This window comes from Alligator sinensis, unplaced genomic scaffold (genome assembly GCF_000455745.1).
Source record: "Alligator sinensis unplaced genomic scaffold, ASM45574v1 scaffold335_1, whole genome shotgun sequence".
In the NCBI taxonomy this organism is placed as follows: Eukaryota; Metazoa; Chordata; order Crocodylia; family Alligatoridae; genus Alligator; species Alligator sinensis.
Genome location: NW_005842354.1, coordinates 748,679 through 768,313, shown reverse-complemented (window position 1 = coordinate 768,313; position 19,635 = coordinate 748,679). Strand labels below are relative to the sequence as shown.

General features: G+C 38.3%; 1 protein-coding gene across 5 annotated transcripts in view; it reads right to left on the bottom strand.

Moving 5' to 3' along the window:
- Window positions 1-19,635, bottom strand: part of NCK2 (NCK adaptor protein 2) — a 125,248-nt gene that overhangs the window by 13,139 nt on the left and 92,474 nt on the right. For 4 of the 5 annotated variants that reach the window (XM_006029064.3, XM_025210521.1, XM_006029063.3 and 1 more), the window contains one exon: window positions 2,777-3,498. In XM_006029064.3, coding sequence (XP_006029126.1) covers window positions 2,777-3,498 — 722 coding nt within the window. Of the gene's footprint in view, window positions 1-2,776; window positions 3,499-11,773; window positions 11,869-19,635 lie in introns of those variants that run through there. The other variant, XM_006029065.3, reaches the window with a different exon arrangement.

Below are 19,635 nucleotides of genomic sequence, written 5' to 3'. Positions count from 1 at the left end.
GAAAGAGCCTTAGAAGCGAGAGGCCTTAACTCCAGTCAGGCAATATTAAATATGTAAAACCTATCTTGGGATATTTCAAATTATAAACCTGTCATCAATATTATTTTTCATAAACCCAGAATTACAGTGAATTTTACTGATTTACAAAATCAGTCCTTGCTCAATCTGATCTCGCTGTGAATAAAATAACAAACCTTTCAGAAATATACAAATCAATATATTGTGAGTTTGGTTTCTTTTGCTCGCTGGTATAAGCTAAGTTTTGTTAGCACATTCCATTCCTGGCAATAAGATGTGCAGTAATCATCGATGCCAAGGAAATAACTATTTAAAGACGAGAAAATAGTTTTTAAAAAAATATTTAAATGTAATTTTTTGCATTTTAAACGAGCTTCAGTAAATTTAACAAACAGACCAACTAAATATAGGCTGATTCTGCCAACCCTGGAAACGTTCCCTTAACAAAAATTATGTGGAAGGACCCGAGAGATTTTGCAATACCAGTAGAGGTCAACCTTTCTGGCAGGAATGATACAAGTTAGCTGTATATCCTCCCTCAGTGCCCTCCATTTCCTCTTCACCTGCCCTACTCGCTGCTCTGCTTTCTGCTCCCTACCGCATCTGTCACCATGCTGCCCACCCCCACCCTCATTGGCCAAGTTCCACACAGACTGCCTGGGCTACTCATGGTACACGCGTTGCAGATTGTCCACCACAACTGTATCCCAACTAACCAACCTGCATGAATCTGATTTTGCCTTTTGACTCCATTTTTGGAGCTGGAATCAAACCAACCTTTATTTGGCCATCACTAATGGCGGCCCATGAAAAGAGAAATACCAAGAACAAAATACAAAAATATGCTGCAAAGGAAACATTCAGAACCAAACTTATTCTACATTTCTATAGTTCAGTGAAATTTAGTTTTTACTATTTTACTGAAATTCATTCTTTACCAACACGCACTTATAGCAGCACTACTACACGATTTACACAAATATAGGAACATTTCCCCCACACTGCTGACAAAATGAAAAATACACTTATATTAGAAACACTGAGTAGAAATTATGTATAAAAGCAGTGTGTTATTCAGGCTCATTTAACATATATGCTCTTAAAAAGAGCCATGTTAAAGCCTGCTCTATATGTTGTTTTGTATAACAACATTAGTTTGATTTTTAGCATGGTTACATTGATAATCCTTTACTGCAGACAGGTATACTTGTATAAAAAGTGCTGTATACTGGTATAGCTTATTCCCATAAATGTAGGGCACCTGTACTGTATTAAGGCACCTTTATACCAGTTTAACTGGTATGGGTTATACCTTAATTTAGCTATGCTAATATCAATAGCCATAAACTCACAATTAAGGCATTTTGCAGTATCATTTGAACAACAAATACATGTTATTTTCTCAGCCAATGCTAAATTGTAAAGATAAGGATAATTAATCTTCTTTTTAATTGGATAAAACAAACTTTTTGAACTCCCCAAAATAATAAACTTTTATAATGCCAGCTCAGTTGGTATGTTCAGCCAGAGTGTTTACTTTTCGGCAAATGGGAAGCAACAAAGAGCAACCTGTACAATATTATAGGAGCTTGTCTTCCATGTGTGTATCAGCTCTTGGTGGGTTATACTGGCCAATGATATTGTTTCCAATATTGTTCTAAACTCAGTTTAAGGTGCTGGTTCTGGGTCCTGACTTCTGCATACTGAGGGACCACTTCATCTTTTCTGTCCCATCCCAATTCTATAAGTCACTGAAGAACAACCTCCTGCAAATACCATCAATCTATACTGTGCTCATCTGGCAAATAAATAAATAAATAAAATAAAATAAAATAAATAGTTATCCCACATTAGATCCAAACGATTTTTAAAGACACATTAAGAGATTTGTAAAATGTTTTTTCTTCATGTGATATCAAACGGCAGAGTTAAGATTCATGGACTGTTTTAATCATGCATTTCTACACCTCAGTGTACATGGAATGCTTTTCAGTGTAATATTAATTTCCTAAATTGCCAATGTTTAGTCTGGCATAATTCTGCCAACTTGTGCTGGCATAATTATATAATATTCCTTTAGTATCACCATACCTCAATTTAGGAGGTTACTTGAGCAGTTACTTGAGCTGCTGTCTGAAGCTCTGCAGCACAGTAAAAATCACAACAAACAAAAAATCTTTATGAATTCACCTTATTATAAACTAAAACGTCATTAAGCACGTTTCAATAAATTTTAAAACTACAATTAAAAACGAAAAGCTTATCATTCATCATTATTCAGATCAATGAAAATAAAGAAAAGAATGGTTACACGTTCATTTTTTACAGACCCAATTTTAAGGGAATTTTAAACTCAAACTTATTAATGGATATACAGTACTTTTAAGTTCCTACAAAATTGATTTTAGAATCTTACAGTAAGTGATACAAGTTAGAGGTTGATATGCCTTGATTTAGATTCAAACCCAAATTCAAAATCTCATGTACAGAACTGGTGCCATTGATTCCAAAATAGGAACACAAACTAGTTTACAACTGCTGTTTCAATTCAAACGTGATTGCATTTCAGCAAAGGATAAAGAGACTCCTGCATATTTGCAACTATATAAGCTCTTTAGGTATGAAAGACATTGTACTACAACCAATAGAACATAATTATTCACTATCATGACAGTTACTTCAAAGGACAAGTGATATGTGGTAACTATGTTTAGTTATATCAAACAGTGTCAAAATTCATGGGTTGAACATCACTTACCGAAGATTCACTATCTCTAACAAGGAAGTCTCCTTCCACTCCCCTCTCATTTAGGGCGCATTCTGCCTGGTGTCTGGTAACGTTCCCATAATACCACTCTCTTCCAGCAAACCGTCCTGTAGAAGATGGCCCCGTGTAGCTTATCTGAGGTGGATGGGAAGGATTAATAGTAGGACCATCATTTAGGATTACTACATAGTTTTTAGGAACGAGGCCAATTTGCCCTCGAGAATTTTTACATTTCCACCATTCTGGGTCATTTTCCGGCTTTTCAATGACTTCCATTGTTTCCCCCTTTTCAAAATTGAGCTCCTCCTCTGTGACAGAGCTGAATGGATACAGTGTCTGAACAACATGAAGTACTTTCGTGCCCTGGCCATTACTCATGGTTGCGCCTTTCCTTAAACTTAGGAAACTTGGGGAATCTGCTGTTGCTTCTTCAACTTCCTCCACCACATAGTTCGAAGGAAACCAGCCAATCTGTCCATTGTAGCTACCTCTCCACCAGCCATCACTGCACTTCTCCATAACAGTGACCCGGGACCCTTTTACAAGGGACAGTTCATCCTCCCTCTCTGCCACATATGCAAATTTAACATAGGCTGGAATGTTAAGGTCATAAATCCGGTCTGCACTGCTACCATTGGATGGGTATTCAGCATCTGTACTAGGAGTGGGCGAGGCATCTCTTGCACTTGTCTTCCTTTTTGTTTTTCCCAAACCTGTTTAACAGAGAGAGAAAATTGAAATAAACATTCAGGATGTACATATTTATATCTATCTATTTACTTCCTATATTGTACAAGTGGAATTTAGCCAAGCACATGGCCTCACTTCAACAGAAATGCTGGTCATATAAAGTTATAACTAAGTACAGACAGTCAAAAAGTCTGAGGTTGAATCGATTCAATCTTTGCAGGTTAATCTAAACTCTGTAGATTGAACCGATACGCAAGTGGACAGACATGCACTTATGAAACGCAGCCACAGAAATGCAGTGGTCGAGGCCAGAAGCCAGGGGATGCTACAGCACCCTGTGAGGACAGGGTTTGTAGGGGAGGTTCAAAGCATCCTGGGATACTGGGAGACTGTGAGTTAACTTGAATCTGGAGGGGGTCTAGGACAGAAATTCAATAAACTGCTCTAACTTAAATCACTTAAGTCTGATAGTACATCCATCCAGGTTTACCTTAACCAGTTTTGGCCATTCTGAATGCTATTTATATGCACTGAACTTCTGTTGCATTACAGATTTGAACTGGTTTCTGATCACTTATACTGGTTTATGCATAATTTCTGTGCCTAGCCACTACAGCGCTATATATCAGCCATCAGGACACCAACATCTTAAGGCAATTTCTTAAAATGTTATATTTAGTAGCTGAAACATGAGAGAACATTTTAAAATCTGCTCTTTAATTTTTGTCTCTCCACAAACACTGGCATTTCAATGCACAATTTAAAAAAAAAGCAGTCAGGATGGCAAAGGAAACACCATTTATGTTAATAATTAGTCGCTCTGGGGACAGCATAACATAGATGTTCTCTCCCCTAAAAATCCACTCAGCCAATCATGCCTTTTAATTTTAACTATGACTTTAATTGGACTAGAGAAAAGCAAAAACCAACAACAAAGATCTAAGTAGAAACATAAGCAAGTCAGCACAGACAGAAGGGACTTTTTTATATATACACATATACACATATATATATATACACACATATATATACACACACACACACACACTCTCATAATCAACATCCTGTCCCATTTCATTTTCTCAGTTAAATAGTCAATCAACTTCAGTTGCAACTATTTCCAACGGACTAGCTTTCTTTTGAATTCTATAACTCAAATTTTCCCATGTTAGAAGTATAGAGCAAACACACCAAATCGAGGGATCACTTGATAATAAATGGCATTGTGAGGTTTGTGGCAAAGTAGTAGAATATCCTTACGTGACAGTAAGGTTCTGTAATTTTTAATAAATGTGTATTCAACGCGATCTTAAAAGTACTAGCAAATGTAAAATAGAAAAAAGGGAAATCTATATAAGCTTATGTGAATTAGACATTTGTGTGGCTTCTCAGAATATTAATTTCAGAGTTCTGCAGACATTTTATTTTTCAAACATTTGTATCAAAGACTACCCAAATATATATCAACAGATCATTATATGGACAAACATCTTGCTTTTGTGAATTTCAAATAATTAGATTCAATTCTGGTGTTATTTATAGAAGAAATCTAAATACCGCATAAACCAGCCAAAAAAACAAACACAAAAGGCAGAAAACAAAAGGCAATGCTGAATCCAACATTTTTTTTTTTTTTTTTTTTTTTTTTTTAACTTTTTTCCCCAATATTCCAGGATCCTATAATAAACATTACTCAGCCAGCAGGGACAATTCACCCAAAATTAAATAAATACAAACTGATTATGAAAAATGGAACAAAAAGTAAAAACATGGCAATCTTTTAAAAAGGTAATTGTCTCATCAAAAGTACCCATACATGTAATTTAACTCTTATTACATATAATTTTGTTTGACCACATGACTACTTAATTATACATATGGTAATTTAGCAAAAGGGCTTGTCTAGTGCAACTGAAACTATTTGGGATACCCTTACAGGTTTTATTTGAACAACATATGTAAACATGCCTGGTAAAATTTAAAAATATCCATGTAGCTGCAAAAAAAAGTGAAGGAATTAACAGCTTAAGATGACTTAATGAATGTAATGAACTCTGACTACAGAAAATTCCAAGAATCCCAAAATGTTTCTCTGACCTGTTTCAAGTGATTACCCATTCCCTGATAGAGCATGCTTGTTCAACTTTCACATCCAGCTAATACTTTTGTAACTATACCATTTCAGCTAAGAATGAGTATCTGTGCTGATGGGAAGATGAGAGAGCTGAGAGACCAGCTTGCTGTGTGCTATGTGAGACAATCACAGGAAAACAGAGCATCTAACTCTGAGTAAGCTCCAGTTAGAAGTTGGCTGAAGTCTGATCTTTGATGAAAAACAAACAAACAAAACAGTCTCTGCAATTTAGCTATGACTGCAACCAAAAGTCTAGCATGAGTACAGGAACTAAGTAATATTAATTAGGGAGGTATGCTCAAACAAAAAGTTGTTGACCGTGTAAAAAAAGCCAAATAAAATGTAAATAAGAAATTAATTATCTCATTACTATTTCATGCGCAACTAATGTCTGAATCATGTCTTTTTTTAGATGAATCAATCTCTCCAAACTGGAAATTGATATTTCAGAATACTTAATCCTTTCCATGTCAGGAAACATTTGCTTCTAATACCAAAGTCCACTATTTCTACAACTGCACACTGAAGGGATGCAAACACACAGAGACTACTATTAGATAAACTACATTAAACCTTTGAAATCAGACACTTGAATTCTTGATGTAGCTCATTTATGGACAAGTTAATTTCTTGGACCCCCTGCTCCATGGCAGAAGGCTACAGAAAAAGCTAACAAATTTTTATGCAAAACTCTAAAACTCTTGGTTCAGAGATTATACCTTTTATTAGACCAAGTAAAAAAAATCACATAACTAAGAAATCGCAAAAAAGTTTAAACAAAAATTTAAGCATTTACAACCATCAAAAGTTCATAGCTGTGACCATACATACATTCAAGAAAGTGATCGTGCGTGCATAAAAAAATTCATGAATGATGTCCTAACACTTAAAAAGGAAAATGATGGCTTAAAAATCAAAGAGGTAATTAGAATGGGTGGAGTTGAACTGTGAGGAGAGTACCCCATAAAAAAAAGTGATGACTTATTTCTGTTGTGACAGCTAACTACATGCTGAGAAAGAGCTTCTATTTAAAAGAATGATTTTTTAAAGATGCCAGAAAAATTACTATAAAAGCTTACAAAAGGCTCAAATGCTTAGTAAAAGATTATCCAAAAGCTTTTGTGCTGGGGAAAATTCAGGTCAGGCTAGAATTCTCACAAACTTTTTTTTTGTTATAGCTAGAAAAATAGGTCAAAGATCAAAGTAAGATTCTGTTTTTCTTTTTGGGCGTATGCCTCTGATGGAATTGGGACAACATGACAGTGATTGACAATCAAATGCCACAGCGATGGGCAGATCTGGGATGTAAACGTTACTGGCTGAAGAAAAACTAGACTGCTCAGGAGACTGCTTGTACCTGGCAGAGTGGAAAGGACTAGCAATATCATCTGTAACTGAAAAGAAAAAAAGAAAAAAAGAAAAGAAAATTAGCAGTATAGGGATCGCTATTTAAGAACAAGTTATGACGGCATCAAACTTTATGTACCTGCGATGATAAAATGCAATCACAGGTCCCTGAAGAAGTACGTGTATGTACATTTTGCCTGGTTCCAATACCATAAAAATTTTAGAGACTAAACCTAAACGTTACAGGCAAGGCTGGTGCTGTGAAAATGCTTGATCATTACTGATTTGTGTCAGGATATCACTACTCCTATGCCCTGAAAGAGTGAACTCCTTTGCATTTGTTTCTTGGAATACAAAGTACTAACTTATTTCATGAGCCAATTTCTTAGAAGATTCATATTAATTGTTTATCTATAATTGTTACTGATCTTTTTTTGTTGTTGTTTGTTTTTTGTTTTTTGGGTTTTTTTGCATTTTCCTTTTCCTAGTCTCAGGAACAGTTGCATTGCCTGAAAAAGGCAACTTTGTTTTGGAGTTCCATACACTCTTGTTTATCCCTCACTCAAAGTCATAATCCTTTGTAACATAACAATTAGTTGTTCAGAGAACACATTAAATCACAAAGAGTGGATTAGGTTTCAAGTGAAGAAAAAGCAGTGGGAGCAGACAAAATGCTAAGTAACAAAGAGTTTAATGTAACTCTGTCTAGTAAAAAAACAATGTTGTACACATAGCATAATTTAAGACGTGTTCAACTAAATCGTTTAAATTTTTAAAAATAATTTCCTCAGGAAGCGTCAGCAGATTAAAGTACAAGCAGAGACAAGGTTAAGGCAGAACAGCCACCTAGCACCATTGAAAAACGACCATTCACAGAAGGATCAACAATGGACTCATTTTCTCACCAAACCAAATTCCCCTGGAGTGGAGGTTGGCTCTGGAATGGCCTGAAAACACAACGTGCACAACAGTCAAGTGCTCTCTTGCTCCTGAGGGGACAGGTGCTCCAACAACAATAACCAAGTCAGCAGAAATGAGACCACCAACCCCAAAAGAGAATAAACTGGCAATAAGAACAGTACTGAACCCTCAAAAAAGCTCCTCTGTCTCCAGAGAGACAGTTAACTAGGGTTATCGTATTTCCAGTTCCAAAAAAAGGACACCTGTTGCGTGGTATGACTGTGGGGGGCAACAATATGGCAGTGCTCTGCCCCTGCCCTCACTCCCAAGCCACAGTCCCCCCCGGTGCCTCTCACTCAGAAACCACAGGCCCCCAAGCCCTGCCAGCACCCCTCACTCCTGACACATAGGCCCCTGCTCCCCCCAGCCCTGCTCCTGCAAGCATAGGCACCAGCCCAGTCCCAGTGCTGCCAGGCCAGCCACACAGCTCCCTGCTACTCCCTCCCCACTCTGTTCCCTCCCCTCTGCTCGCCGCCCCCCTCACCACTTCTTTGTGGCAGGGGGCTCCGAAACTATTTCTTGCAGGGGGCCCCAAAAAATTGTGGGCCGCCCTGCTTGCTGCAGCCCTAGACCTCACCCCCCACCCTCCCCATCACCACATATGCGGACACACACAACCCCTCCTTTCCCCCCCAAAGATTTACCTGCATCCAGCTGCCAGGCTGCTCCCACACCCTGCCTGGCTACATGCCAGCCACATGTACATGTGCCCTGCCTCCAAATGCCTTAACCCCAGCCCCAAGCAGCTCCTTGCTAGGGAGAGCCAGGAACAGAGCAAAATCCTGGACATTTGATCGTATATTAAAAAGGCACCCGGACTGAGATTGGAGGACAGGTCTGGGAAAACCCAGACGTATGGTAACCCTAAGTTAACCAGTACAACAATCTAACAGGCAGTAACCTGAACTAAACAACCTGAATCCAGAGGCCTTTGCCTTAAAACTTAAAGTCTGCAGCAGAAGACCCAAGCAGCTGAAACCCAGACTCCTCCCAGGAGCAGAGAGGTAGTTAGCTACATTAGTCTGAAGTAAGGCAAAACACAGAGCAGGGATACACCTTATAGGCTAAATCAGGGCGTTCAAACCCCAGCTCAGGGTGCTGTGTCATCCAGACCCATTAAGAGCCTTGGACCCTGTGTGCTGACCAACCCCAGAGGTGGTGCACCCTGTACTTCTTTCCATGGGACACAGGGAAAAGCGCCTGCAGTCAAGCCCCCTATAATCTCCTGCTGCTGAACACCACCAAAACCCTATGTGTACAAGCCAGATCTCACCCATGGGCCATAGGTTTCCGACTCTTGGTCTGTAAGGTGCATCCCTACCCCACGTTCTTGCCTGCAAGCATCTCTTAATTTTTTGAAGCCTCTGGAACCAGACCAGTAGCTCCCCAAGCTCTAAAAGGCCTAGACCCCAAAATGCTTTTGGTGCCTTGTGGAAGCAAATCTTTACAGGACCTGTTCTCTTGAAGTGGACTCCTGTCTGCTTGCAAAGACTCAGCAGGCCCTTGCACCAGAGCAGGTCTTCACAGCCACATACCCTTTTCTTAGAAAACTGTATCTCAATGTAGGCCTTCTTTAAGAAGATACACCCTAAACGCTTGCCTTATGTTGCATTTTCCTTAGGCTTCAAGACAGATATTCAAAAAGCCGGAGCCTGAACTGGTTCAATCTTTGCAGGTTAGTCTAACCTGGCTAGGCTGAATGGGTTTGTAACTGTACAAGCATTCCCTCTGGACTGAGGAAATGCTAGCATATGCCTGCAGTGGCTTAGGCTAGAAGCCAGGGGCGCTACAGCAGCCCTTTCATCCCTTCCACAATGCTGAGCAAGGCGGGGCATGGCCAGCCCCAGCAGGATGCTCTGATTAGGAAGGGGTTCTCTCCCTCACTATGCCTGACTAGGGAGGGAGCCAGCAGGGAGTAACACAGCATTTAGCACCCCACCAAGAAAGGAAAAGCCTCTCTCATTAGTTCAAGGTCTTCTCAAACAATGTTTTCCAAGGAAGGAATGGAGGGACATTACCAGCTGACCTGTTGATTAGCTCCAAAAAGCCCTAAGTGGGCTCTGTCCTGTCTGCCTTACACAGACACCTCTTAGCATTAGCTAGCATACCACACACTGGCTACGGTCCATACTCTGGGAGAGGGGAAGGAGGAATCCTTGCTGGGGGGAGGAGGGGGGGGGGTAAAGTTGGAACAAGGGGAAGCCAGGTAGATGCTGCAGTACCTACAGTTTCTGCTGGAGCTCTAGCCAGGGAGCAGAGGGGCAGGGCCAGCCCTGCTCTGGAGCAGACAGCCCCACCCAGGGCGACAAAGCATCTGGGATGCTGGGGGGGCTCTGGTTTAAGTTAAACTAGGAAGGGGTTTGGGACAGACATTGCATAAATCGGTTTGACCCAAATCAGTTAAGTCTGATACTACCTTCAAACATGATCATCTCAAACTGGTTTCAGCCATTTTCAAACTGGTTTATGTGCACTGAATGTCTGTTCTGTTACAGGTTAAACCAATTACCGATCACTTAAACTGGTTTGTGTGTAATGTCTGTCCCTAGCCCTGATGGCTAGACTTATCAATCTCTTGATCTTAACTTATAAATCTTGACTTACAAACAAAGCATAAAAATACTAGATGTTAAATATTAACTGAATCAACAAAAACATATTACAATTAACTTTTCACATGATCTCAACAACAAAGGAGGGAAAGCTTCTAGGATGTTGCATCTAGAAAGACAGTTAGTTAGGGACCTATTAGAATGTATTAGTTGCATCTTTAAAGTCCAGGCTGGGGGTTATGTTGCTGCTCAAGGCCAAACTAAGTACAGCTTGAAGTGCACGTGGCAGTGTCCAAAAATATTATTTAAAAAAAAAAAAAAAGTTTTTTGGGTAGGCATACACCTTCAGTCACATTCAGTGGAGACCAATAATTTTCGCTCTGTATGTATCCAGCAGTTCTATCCTAGCAGCAGACACATTGTTTCTGAAGGTTTATGTTCCATTTACTAATTACTGTTTGTAATATCTAGTATTTTTTGCCAGAGAAACACGTTTACAAAGCAAGCCTGTACTTAGTAAATCTTCTCATGCTCCTGCATGTTGGTATTCCTTGTTGTTTGATGAGTTGTCATTTTTACATTTTGACTATTTCTACTCATCCAGATAGGTGAAAGAAGATAAAAGAACAAATATGCCTCTGATATACAGCTCCTTTTTGCTCATCAAAAGCATATTTATTTAATCAGTTCTCTTTTTTCTGTTTAGCATTAGGTTAATTAAAATGTATAGTAGACACAAGAGGAAAGAGACCTGTAGTCATCTTGTCTACGTTCCTGAAAATTCAGAATTGTCCCTAAATAATATTCTTGAGCATCTGATCTAGACTAGTTTCAAATAAATACAATAAAGCTATTGTCTCTTCCAGGACTCAGTTTATATGATGTTGACAAAAGACTATCGCTTTGCCACTTAGATGGCAATAGGTTGAAATTGCCCACCTTGGGTCTGATGCAAGCCAGTGCTTCTGACCTGACCACCACTGCTCCTTCCTGCTGTCTGACTATGGCAGGCGAAGCCCTATGACACTGGAATGCCACCAATGCCCGTCAGCTCCGTGGGCTGGGTCCAATGGCTCTGTCCCACAGGCTGGATCTGGCCTGCATAATTTGCTGAATCCTGATTTAGTCTTGTAAAATGAAAGTCATCTTTAACTCCCTCCCACGCATTCAAAACTTCCACCAAGTAGGAAAATCTTATTCTTATACATGATACAGAACATCCAAACATTTTCTGTCCAAAATGGTAAACCATTTACATATAGCCTTATTAGCTCAACTAAAACTATTCTTTCAGATGTGCATTACCTCGCATTTTTCAACAATGAATTCCATTTACATGTTACAGTACATTCATCTTGCTCTTTCAGGTTCCTCTTCAGTTCCTCACAACTCTCTGTTAACTAATGTGGAATAGTTTCAAAATTTAAATAACTGCTATTTTTGTCAAACATACAAAGTTTTCCCCTGTAAAAAAAAAATCACAATACTTTATCCACCAAAAGCAAACTTCTTAATACTGTATAACTATGGCCAGTAACTTCAGTAAATTCTTAGATTACAGGCTCTGTCCAAAATGTGACCTGCTTAAAGTGTAGTACATGTTTTGTTTTTTTTTGTTTTGTTTTACAGATCGCTTGTATATCAAATTGATTTCAGGAAAAAGAATCAGAACCTTTTGGGTTAAAGTGAGAAAACAGATATAACATGAAAAATATCTGAATGGCTAAAGAATGCTAAAAAACTCTAACTAAAAATGGGGCACAAGTTAGGGTGGATAAAAACCAATTTTTTCTATTTAATTGGTTTTTTGGTTTTTTTAAATTATTTTAAGATTTTTTTTTTTTAACAAAAAATAAACGTATATAAAGATAGTTTTAATTTAAGGTATGTTAAAGCTCAAAGACATCATCATGGAATAGGGATTATAACTTCTAATTATATACTATTTGAGACAATATATTCATGTAATCTTTTAGAAGTTCTATAAATAGGTCACAATGGGCCATAGACTATATTAGTGACCCAATCTTATGGTGTTCCCAGAGGCTCCTCTATAGATTAGTAAAAATTAAAGAAAACCACTCTAACACAATGGGACACAGTGCTCAGTCTAGATCTCATTAAGCATCTCTGTGATGCTTGGTTTTAGTTCTCAAACTGTGGATTTGTGTCTCCAGAGAAAATAGGTAGACAAGGTTCTTTGGGTAGATGTGATATCTTTTATTAGACCCACTAAATAGTTGGAAAAATTGTTCTTTGCAAGCTTTCGGGCACAAACATCCTTCTTCAGGCATAGGGAGAGTTTGTGGTCTCCAAAGATAACATCCTTGTTAACAGCAGCATTTGGAAATGAGAGATAACAGACCCGATTACCCACCCCCATCAGCCCTATTATCTCTTTGCAAGTTTGTGTACACCCAGTCAAGCCCTTACCTTTCTCTAAAAGAGCAAAGTTTCAAGAAGTTAAATAAATATAGGATATCAAACAAGAATGCACCTTTTGTAGAAAACAATGATTAAACTGAGGCTTCCTGACCAGTGATTTTAAATCAATTTGATTTAAATCAACCCCACCCTGGCACAAATTAAAGGAGGGAAAAAAAGCCAAAATTATGCTGTGAAGATTTAGTTTCCACAGCACAAGTGGAAATTACTTTGAAAATTAAAATTTAAACTTGGAAATATAACTGAAAAACAGGAAGCCCTCACTAGATGGACATTCTTAAAAAGATGTACCTAATTACAATATTAATTAACTTTTAAAACATTATTGCTACAACTACTTAGAGTAACATTTTTTTCCCTTTTTGTTGGGTGGGAGTTTCATACATGCAGAAGACTGATTAAAAAAAAAAGTAAACCTGCTGACCCTACAAAACCTTGATATAAGGATTTACCAACAATTCAATTTTGGAAAAAAACAGCTAATTTTTTTGTAAAATACCCAATATTTTTTAAACCATATGAATTCAATAAGGTGGCTTCTACACCTATACCTTTAATAATAATTACTTTCTTATTTGTACTCAGCAAAAAAGGCCACCAGGAAAAAGTTTAATTTAAAAAATTTGAATACAGATATTCAAAATCACACAATACAGACAATATATTAAGGCATTTCTGGAAACCAAAATAACCTCCATAAAGGTTGGATGGGGACTACGTAGCCACAGGGCAACACAAAGACATTCAGTGATTTTGGACAGGGAGTGCTCAATTATTCATCGGGACCTCCATTCATCATAGAATGGAATATATTTCTGCTAAAATGAATTAACATTTTCCATGCCATTTTCATTTATGGTAATTTCTGTATATTCTCCAAGTAAAAACACTATTTTCAATTATATTTTCTATTTTATTTCTAAAAATTGTTTACACTAACAACCACAGGCAAGGTGCAAAACAGCTATTTTTTTTAGAAAAAATAGTCTTTACAATGAAGACTATTTTGTGTTTGTTTTAAATAAACCTGTTTAAACTTATAATTTAAATTAAAATATTCAAGCAACATGTTTCTGTAGAAATTTTAAAAGAAGTCAAGCCAATTCTCTATTGGAAGTCACTGATTAAGCCCCTGGAGTGCCAGTACACACCACAGGGTTTAATCCTCATTAAATTAAATAGGTTTATAAAATTTAAACTTGTTTATTTTAGAGCACTGCATAAGTGTTTACTCACACTAGGTTTTCGATTTAATTAAGCCTTGGAACATTGCACCAGTGTTTGCATGCACTTGGTTTTCGAATGAATTAAGGCCAGTCTCCAGCCAGGAGAGTGAGATGGAGGAGAGTGAGGATGGTCCAGCACTGAGCCCCGAGCCCAGGACCCCCCCAACCCATGCTTTGCCATGTAGCTGTGGGAGCACAGAGCTGGCACATGCCACAAGAAAGAAAAAAAAAAGCAGAAGCAATTCAAATGGGTGAACTACAAAAATGTTGAAACACCATCTGATGAACAAAGAGGCTCATTACACATCTTTGAGTACCTTCATGTTTGCATGCAATGAATCCATGGACACGACACTAATTCGTGGCGAGTCAAAACTAAACTATGTCCAAGGAGTTTTATTTTAATGCACCAGAAAGACTTTTAAAGGGTCTGGAAAACCTGCTTGTGCAAACAGGCATGCCAGTGCAGCACAAAAAAAGGGCAAAAAAATGTGGCGTGTACAAAGGCCCCTGGAGCTTGTTCAACCACTAAACTTGTTTTTGATAGCTGTAGGCTCCCCTCTAGGTGCAGGAGTATTTTCTTCATTTCAGTTCAGTGACTAATTTATTCAAAGTTAAGAAATCAGCTGGGAATTGAAGAGGCAGGAAATCGTGTTTTCCTTCTCCAACCTTGCATAAAAGTGAGGTGTGATATCTACTATACCTTCTGAAAGCTTGAAGAAATATGTGGTAACTAGAAACCAGCCCAGATCCCTAGCTACAAATATTAAATCTTTTGTTTAATTACTTTGTTAAATTTAAATGCAAAGCATGCTTACTTTTTCTTGCTTTGGATAAATGAAACTAGCTTCAATGTTGTGTTACTAATAAAAAACTACTTTGGTGTACTTTAATGGAATACCCATTTCCCTTGAAATGCAGCTTGACACAAATAATAAATAATTAATTAATCAGCTGATAAACAAGGAACACCTCATTCGTCATTAACATTTAACATAGTAAAATGTAAAAGTTAAGAATCTGAATAAGTATATTAAGCTGCCTAAAGAAACATGTACTGATATAGTAGATCTTCTTGGTTAATTATGTAATAAAAACTGTACCACCACAATGTTATACGAGAAGAAAATCATTCCTTCCTTAAGAAAATAACTCTAAAAAGCAAAACAAGATTTAAATGACTATTTAAATCAAGGATGTTGCTTTAAATCATGATTAAAATTGGCAATTGGAATCAATCCACTCTAACCACAGGTAAACGTGTAACTTTTTCAACAGCAGAGAGGTAGTTAGCCATGTTAGTCTCCAGTTAGTCAGAAGGTAGGGTAGATATACACTGTAAGGCTAAGTACAGGCAGTCAAAAAGATTTTTATTTTATTGAACCAACTGCCTAGTAAAGAAGTCTTTTTTGCTTTCATTGGCTCTTAACTATTTATGGCGTATTTAGAAACATTATCCTATTTTTACAATGAATTAACCACCTCACAAGATTAAAGTCATCCACATAAGTTTCATATGAATTGGAGCCCACATTCAAAACTCAGATTTCAGAAAGCAGCATATTTGCATTCATTTACCAACTGACAAATGCATCCTTAATATGCAGGCTCCAGTGCTGAATTGGGTAGTCAATTTAAAATGGACTGACTGATATAAAAAAGCATTCATATCTGATATTTTATTTACCAACAGGAAGATTTCCAAAGGAAGCCACTGTGGCTGCCTGGGCTGTGACTGAGTGGGCTTTAACGCTGTCAGCAGACTGATCATTAGAGAGGTTCTGACAGAAACACATGCAACCCAAGATCTGCAGTCTTTGCATAAAAACCATATTCAGAACTCTTGGAGAGGTGATATCTTTTATTAGACCAACTAGATTGATTAATAATAGATATCACCTCCCCAAGAGTTCTGATTACTTCTGCATGCAAACCAACGTGGCTACAACCTGTATCCCTAGAAACTATTCTTTTTCTCTAAGGAGAGATGACAAATAATCTTGAGGATTGTTTTAAAGGTTTTGTTCTATACCAAACAGGGCTCCAAGGCTCCTGTGACACCTAGGCTATTTACAGATATCAAAACAAAACAAAACCAAAACAAAACAGCGCTTTACTTTTATACGTGTGCCCAAAAGAGGCATTGCGTTAGTTGAACCTGGCTCGCCCAACATCTGCACAGACTGGGTGCTTTAGTGGGGCTTTTTTGGTGCTTTTATCTAATAGTTGACTGAATCAGCTTTAGATAAAAGCTCCAGAAAGCCATGCTTAAGTGCCCAATCTATACAGACACTGCAGATCCAGATCAAACTAACGTGCTGCTTCTTTTGGTAAAGCTTTTTTGTTTTGTTTTGTCACATCTGTCACCAAGACTAGAGAGTAAAGAGTGTTCTCTTTGTGACCAGAATGAGGTACTGGGAAAAATATGGGCAACAATATGAAATTCCACTGATGTATATGAAAGCTAATACACTGACAACATATTTACTGTCACACAGTATGAAGCATCCTTTAAACAAAACCTCTCAGACCTAAGAAGGGTAAACTGCTCCATACCTCTATGGATTCCACTAGGAAACCTTTTATACTACAGTGATATTTGCCAAGATAGAAATGTCTGCTGTTTTCTTTTTACAGTTCTCATTTACAGTACAACAGTTAGATCAAACATGTTATTTAAAACGCTTAACATCTGAACCAGGTAGGCAAAATGCAGTCCGTGGTCCAGATACGGCCCACCAGGCCATTATATCTGGCCTGCAGGGCCTCTAAAAAATTTAGAAAATTAACATTTATCTGCCCCTGGTTGCCTGTCATGCAACCCTTGATGGCTTGCTAAAACTCAGTAAGCGGCCCTCAGCCCAAAATAATTACCCACCTCTGATCTGATTTCTAGCAAACCTAGCAAGAGTCTTTACTTAATACAAATATTTAATATTATAATTATTTTTATTACATGACTTTCTGTATACATATACAGGAGTTCCAATTCTTAGTTTGCATACTGCTTAAAGATGACAGTATAGCTTGAAGTTAAACCTCTCTTCATCCCTCAGAAATAAATAATTATGCTCTACCAATAGCAAGTAAGTTGTCAGCTTCCTATCAACTCTGACAATTTCTGACTAGATAGGGCATACAGGAATGACAAAGTGGCACCCAGAATTCAGGAACTTTTTCCCTGTCAACATGTTCTGTTAAACTCTCCAGGGAGATTTAACTATTGATTTAAATGGGTTGAGCACTTCAGGAAATCCCCCCACTCCATCTAAAAATGAGATGTAGCTTTTTAACCCAGTTCTGTAGGCACTTAAAAATGTCATATCAACTCGAGTTAAGTTTCATACTCGTCTATATTACACAGCTGCAGCCATTTTACCTAACCTACCTTGGCAGAACCTTCTGGTATAGACGGTAGCATTAACTGCTGCTCATCCCATTGCCAAATTTCTGGGCCTGAGCACCAGATCAGTTGCTCACAGGGCAATACTGTCCTAATATGTTTCTCTTCTTTCTTATCATGCGTTTGCTCCTTTATTTTTTTCTCTCCTCCTCTACTTTTTCTGTTTTCATTTAGGCTGTATCTAAATGAATTTTTGCAGGTCTTTTACGGAAAATTCTCCACGTAGAAAAAGGTCCTAGAGTGAGATAAACCCTGAAGAAGAAACAGAGTAGCACTGTATTCCTGTAAAAGGAATAATTTAGATGCAGTACTGACTATAAGGCAAAAAAGTAGCTATGATCAGACAATCATGAATTCATAGGGAGCAATAGCACAATGCTCCAGTCATTGATCATTATAAGTAAAACACATTCATTCACCTCTGGCATGGTGGTATGAAAGGAACTGGATTGCTACTATGCTGTTTTTCAAAGATGAAAAATATTTGGGGGGGGGGGGGAGGGAAATTGTTTGCTTACATAGAAAAATTACTTATAGAGTTTGTTCCTTCCAGATGGAATTTTTATATGGTATAACAAAAGATGACACAGCCTCTGGGCAGGATTATGCACACTATACTTAACACATTGTGGAAATGTCAAAATAGGTCCTCAGCTGCACGTTGCAACATAATACAGATTCTCTCAAACTAGCTTTCAGTTTGCTAACTTGGGTACTGTAAGTAATCTAGCAATAGCATCACAGGTTCAGGGATAGAACATTTTCCCAATTATTGACCAAGCACTACAATTGCCATGCTGACAGAAGAAAACATAGCGTAACTGATTCTTTAAGATGACAGCTGCATATATTTCTATACATGAGGCCAGTTCCTCAGATCCATCTCAAACTCAGACTTCTTCATTAATTCACCACCATTCATTAGGATGCATGGCACTGTGCCACAGCCCCCGAAGCCAATATCAGAGAGCTTCTAAAGTTTCCCAGTTGCTTATGCTGATTTTCCCAGAGCTCTTCCTACACTGGAGGAGCTCTGGGCTTCTTCTTCAGGGACACTGCATCAAGAAAAGCATGCAATACAGGATTAAGTAAGAACAAAACCAGGTCCACCCTTCCTAATCTGATATCACTCTTCTTGTAAATATGAGGTTTGTCAGCATATCAAGGTGGACAGAGTCTCTCTTGCCCATTCTCCCATAATCCTCTGTATATGTGGCAGTGACCAGTCTCCCCTGTACACAGCAAGACCCTTCCTTATGCCGGTTTTCTGTTATGCCATATGCTAAGTCTGGGAATCCCATGTTGAACCTGCGCTAAAAATTAATTGTTCCACTATGATAGGTAATTCAGAGATAATGTTGACAATCCTAGATTGCAACCATGACGACTACTCAGTGTGAGCCCTTCAGCAAGGTACTAAACACCTTTCCTGATTAGGGCAACTGTCTGGAATCAGTTACAATGGATTGCTCATGTTGCTCAGCATAGTACATGAAAGGGGTTCACAAACTGACATGAATTTATCCCAGTGTCATACATGGCAGAGAGTACATGTTGCTACAGGCTCAAAAGGAGGCCCCCATTACTTTAGCTAGAACTATAGTAAGATGCCAGGAACATGGGGCTCTAGGACTGAGGGAAATATAAATGAAGACATTGAAGAACTTAACTGTAGGGCAATAAATATAGCATGCCCCTGAACCAGAGAATGGGAGCTGATATTGCAGCTGAACTTATACCTATGGAGGTGAAGGATGGCCCCGAACATTTTAGGGGTAGCAGATAACCCAGAAAAACAGGAATTGGGTCTCCTAAGGAAGAAAGGTGACGTTCTGATGCCAAAACAGAAAGTCTTCTACTTGACTGCACAGTGAAGTCTAACAATCATTCCTGATATGTGCTACTACACTCTAAACATCACTGGAAAAAAAAATTATTTCAGGTAAGGGTGCACTGATAGAGATTTTGGGGACCAATACCGATAGACGATTTTTAAGGAGGCATATTGGCCGATACCGATCTGGTTTCCAATACCAGCTGGGCAGCTTGAAGAGCAGTGTCCAGCTGGTAAGTCTGCTATGGTGGAATGGGGG